This window comes from Stegastes partitus, unplaced genomic scaffold, assembly GCF_000690725.1.
Source record: "Stegastes partitus isolate 25-593 unplaced genomic scaffold, Stegastes_partitus-1.0.2 Scaffold737, whole genome shotgun sequence".
NCBI lineage: Eukaryota > Metazoa > Chordata > Actinopteri > Pomacentridae > Stegastes > Stegastes partitus.
Window position 1 is genome coordinate 295,709 of NW_007578468.1, and position 5,208 is coordinate 300,916.

The following is a 5,208-nucleotide window of genomic DNA, read 5'->3' on the forward strand; positions in this document are numbered from 1 at the left end:
CCATTCTTGGGTGTTTTTAGCTGTGTGTTTTGGGTCATTATCTTGTTGCAAGACCCATGACCTGTGACTGAGACCAAGCTTTCTGACACTGGGCAGGACATTTGTCTCTAGAATACCTTGATAGTCTTGAGATTTCATTGTGATTGTTGTGTCTGTGAACATAGAGCTGATGTGCCTTGCCAAAAAGTTCCAGTTCTGTCTCGTCTGTCCATAGGACATTCTCCCAGATGCTTTGTGGCTTGTCAACATGCAGTTTGGCAAATTCCAGTCTGGCTTTTTTATGATTTGTTTTCAACAATGGTGTCCTCCTAAGTCATTTCCCATAAAGTCCACTTTGGCTCAAACAACGACGGATGCTGCAATCTGACACTGATGTACCTTGACCTTGGAGTTCACCTTTCATGTCTTTAGAGGTTGTTCTGGGCTCTTTTGCTACCATTCGTATTATCCGTCTCTTCAATTTGTCATCAATTTTCCTCCTACAGCCACGTACAGGGAGGTTGGCTACAGTCCCATGGATCTGCTTGGAGATGGTCTTTTAGCCTTTACCTTTAACATGCTTGTCTATAATTTTCTTTCTAATCTCTTGAGACAACTCTCTCCTTCACTTCCTCTGGTCCATGTTTAATGTGGTACACACCATGTCACCAAACAGCACAGTGACTATAAATAGGCCGACTGACTGATTACAAGTTTGTAGACACCTGTGATGCTAGTTAGAGGACACACCTTGACTGAACATGTCTCTATGGTCACAATATTTTCAGTCTTTTCTAGGGGTACCATCATTTTTGTCCAGGCCTGTGTCATGAGTTTATTTTTTTTAATAATTCTGTTAAACCACGGTTCAAAAGCAATGTCTGATTTTCATTGCTTAATTTTCATAGAATTTTAATTTATTAGTAATTTTGTCAGATTCAAGCTTTTTCTGTGACCGTTGTGGGTTTTTCTTTCATTAACCGAGGGGTACAAAAAATTTTGTCCACGTGTGTATATTCAGAGGTTCCATGTCTTGGCTTTTACTTAATTTCTGTTGTTGTTGTTGTTGTATAATTACAATACAGTACATTTTTCTATTGTTATAATTTATTGTAGCTATGCAGCATTAATACAACACATTTCGGGAAAGCGCTTCATTAATATCTTTACTGCACATTAAAACTACAACAATTAACAATTTTGCACTGGAAAGACGTATAAAAGAATGTCATAAATTGATGAATTAAATAATGTAGTGTACAGCTTACAGTGAAGAATAAATAACACTCAAGACAAATGGGCATTATGAAGAGAGGGAGCCGAATCTGTAATACAAGATTATTTTTCACTGAAGAGTGTACATTACAATAGAAATGACAAAAATTATAATCTAAAATAATACTTCATATATGGCTTACAACCCTTGGTGCAGTCTGTACACTCATAACGTCAACGTATGGAGCCATGACACTATTCACAAACCTGTGAGCTGTGTCAGTCTTTCCTGGATTTGTAACAGCCTTCCACCGAAATCTCTGTGGGGTGCCACAGAAGATGATTTTCATGTCTGGATGTTGCTGGTGAAGGTGGTGCAAGTTCTCCAGCACGGCAGCAATAAGGTTTAAGAAATCCTTCAGGTTATTCTCACTGCAGTAGGTGAGGCTGATCTTCCTCACAGGGACTGGATACCTCAGGCTGAATGCGTGTGTTCTCTGTAGCTCTGTTAGCCCACAAAAGACGTAGCTGATCCAGGCCATGGTTGGAAGGAATACGCACTGTAACAGTGAGAAAAAGATCTACAAAGGTCCTTTAATTCCAACTGCAATTACTGTTGTCGACAAACTACAGTAAAATCAAATATGAAAGTGTACACACCATAAGTATGAATGCACTGGCTGTAGTACTAGGGAAAGTGTGACGTTTTTGTCCTGACATTTTTTTTTTTTAATTTCATGGAAATGTTTGTTTTCTTGGACGGGACCAAAGAATATTTTACTGCTTCAGAAGGACAATAAAGTTTATTCTTTCTATTCTAATGTATCACAATGTAGGCTAGCAAGAACAAGGGAAAGAAAAAGCATTCTAGTTACATGAGATCCACACAGTTGTTCTCTCAGCTCAGCTGTACAGAAACAGGCGCCCCTATAGCTCACCTAGTTGAGCGGGCGACCCATAAACAGGGCTATAGTCCCCGATGCAGCATGGGTTTGAGTCCCGCCTAAGACCATTTGCTGCAGGTCCTCCCCCCACTCTTCTCCCAACTTTCCTGTCTGACATCGTGTCATATAAAGGTTTTACAATAAACAGCAGCAGAAAGTAACAATGACTCACCTCTGTGATTCAGTGTGAGTAGCCCTTAGTCACATCACTTCATCTGAAAGAGAGAAATATCCCAACAGACTTTTTTTGTTGTTTTTTTTCAGTGAAATGATCAGGAGCTACTAAAAAAAAGCCTATAGTCTGACACTGATACTGAAACAAAGAACAGTGATATGAACTTACATAACTGAACTGTGCTTCATTCATTAAACTGAGAGAACATTAGTAAGTGTTCTGTGGTGTAACATTACCTTCGTTTAATTTCTGCTGATTATGAACAAACAGCATGTTGAGACGGCAGGAAACTTAGTTACAGCTAACAGTGACGCAATTCAGGATCCTCACAAACCCAATTTTGCATCACAGTTAACACACACTAAGTTAGGAAACATAACCTAAGAGTTGCAGAACAAATTTAAAAGGCTTTGTTAGAACAGGTTTTACCATAAGAGGTTACACACTATTTAATGTTAACTTCCACTCAGTAATTTCAGCTACAATAGCGTGGTGTGGACAAGAATACAACAACTTACTAAGGTGACATTCTCACTTACCTGTAGAGTTTATCTTAACTTTAAGAGGTTAACGTTGTTAGCAGCAGCGATGTGAACAGCAGCAGCCGGTAAATGTGGGCAGGCAGAGTGTCCTCCGGTTCCCAGTCGGTCTTGCCAATCACTGCTTTCTGGGTCCAAACCTCTTTTTCAAATATGGTCTCTTCTGAATCCAGAAAATCCAAGATGGCAAACAGGATTTAGCAAACTCCTGGCTTCCCTTTCCCCGTAGAAACCAACGGGTGACTTGACAGTAACTATGTCCATCTTTCTTAGAAATTCTATGCAATTACTACAAGACTGGCTGTAAGAATAACACAGAGTCTGTGTGACCAAAATAAATGGCTGGTTGGAGCCAGCGCAAGAGTGAATGTCTTGAGACTGTTTCTTCACACAACACAAAAGCGAGATTACACAGCTTCTACACAAAGATATTTCAAGTATCTATCAATCTACTGTACGTGTGTGGAACATGTGCTTTAAATGTATTAGAAATTAGTACAACAATAACTATGCGTCTGTGTTGCCTGCAGTTGTTTGTGTGGGCATTCACAACAGCGTATACCCAAGTCTTTAGTGTTCCACTGAAAGCAATGGGAGGGCTTCCTTCCTGTGCCCATACAGTCGTATAATTCCTCCCTTCCAACGAAAGTTGTAAAACTTTTACAATTTCCACATATTTACTGTCAACTTACATTCAATTATTGTAACATTATTTAGTTTCAGCAAAATTCCCTCAGTAGTCTACTGCGGACTCATGCCTTTCATTCAGCTTACATTTGCACAACTGTTAATTCAGTATAAAATTATTGTTGTTTCCATTTTTGCTCTGTACTGGTTCTACCTTGTATTTTACTTTTGAATACATGTGCATTTACATTTTGTATTCACCTTGTGTTTCTGTATTCAGGCTCTGTCTGTTGTTAATATTTCTTTTTTTACTAACTGTACCTGTTGAGCAGTTGTCATCAAGCAAATTCATGAAAAACATGTCTACATCAACTGTTGATGTGCATGAGTTGTGTAACTATGCAACAGTCAAGAAATAGGACCAGGAGTGGACATGTGCTATCTCTATTTTGGTCGCAGAGTGAAAGAACATGGCTCAACAGCCATTATACCATGTCAGTTAGGTTAAATTGGAATTATTTGGGGCAACAGAAACATCCATAAAACTTTCGGATGCCTTTAATTTCTTACCTATCTTAATTCACTGCACAGACTACTTGTTCCACTGATACATTTCAATATCAGTACCGAATTGACATGATCAGCTATACTGTGTCAGACGTTTTGTTCATTCTAAGTGTTACCGTTTAGCATTTAGCAAAGCCAGTGAGTGAATTGTCTTGTCAGAGTCATGCAGTTACCTGCCAGACAGGAGCACCGACAGCTTGTCAATTACAGTTTTTCCCTCTATGGCGAAGCAGTGGTCCTTCTCTATCGTATGGACTTCTCCGTCACTAGACGCCACTATCTTCCCAAAATGTGTGAGCGACACTCCTAGTTTTTTAAACATGCAATTGTAAAGCTCCTGAAAGTCCTTGTCGAGTACGACGCTCCTCAGCCGGTAGGCAACATGCAGAGCTTGTCCCAAACACACCCCAGAGAGGGCCAGACTCCACAGGAAAGGATCCGTGGTACAGGGCTCCGACCATGCCCAGACGGTGGAGCACAAGAAGCCCAGAGTCAGGAGGGTGAACAGGTAGAGGAGCCCGTAAAAGCCGCTGCCGCCCATGAAGCCAAGGAAGAAGAAGATGTTGGCGAGTTGAAAGACGGAGCCCTCCGAGCCATCTCTCCATTCCTCACATAACGGGTACGCGGACGACGCTGGCTCAACAGTGAAGTTCTTCGCTTCGAAGTCCGGAGGCTCCATCTCAACAAAATTAGTTAAAACTATGGCCACAATTTGTCAACAGGCAGCCACGGACAGCGGAGCCGTCAGAAGCGCACCGCCGCACAGGCGACACCAGAGGCTGCGTCTCCGAAGACTGCGGAGTGGAGTGACACCTGAGAGGCAATCCGCAAATTACACCGGCAACATTTTCAATAGAAAACCTAAAATACAACGCACTTCACATGGCAAAATTACTGAACAGTGACTTTTGTTGGGCACGAACATATATTGACTGGACAGTTGCACTGAAAAATGATAGGGTGTAACAGATGTATGGAGGACAACATTAATTAAATAATTTAAATTGGTAGATTAGATATTGTCAACCTCCAGTTGCTCAAACTGTTGGACATGTTTTATTTTAAATCAATTTTTAGAAGGCACACTGTAACAGCACTGTATTATATGTAGAAAAACATAGACATAAAATCATACTTGATATGTCCAGGTACACGTGACTGA

At 40.6% G+C, this 5,208-nt stretch overlaps 1 protein-coding gene across 3 annotated transcripts in view; it reads right to left on the bottom strand.

Moving 5' to 3' along the window:
• popdc3 (popeye domain cAMP effector 3) overlaps positions 1–4,850 on the bottom strand; it is an 18,076-nt gene extending 13,226 nt beyond the window's left edge. For 2 of the 3 annotated variants that reach the window (XM_008291343.1, XM_008291345.1), the window contains exon 1: positions 4,220–4,850. In XM_008291343.1, coding sequence (XP_008289565.1) covers positions 4,220–4,725 — 506 coding nt within the window. In that variant the 5' untranslated portion in view covers positions 4,726–4,850. The remainder of the gene's footprint in view (positions 1–4,219) is intronic. The other variant, XM_008291346.1, reaches the window with a different exon arrangement.
• Positions 4,851–5,208: the final 358 nt, after the last annotated feature.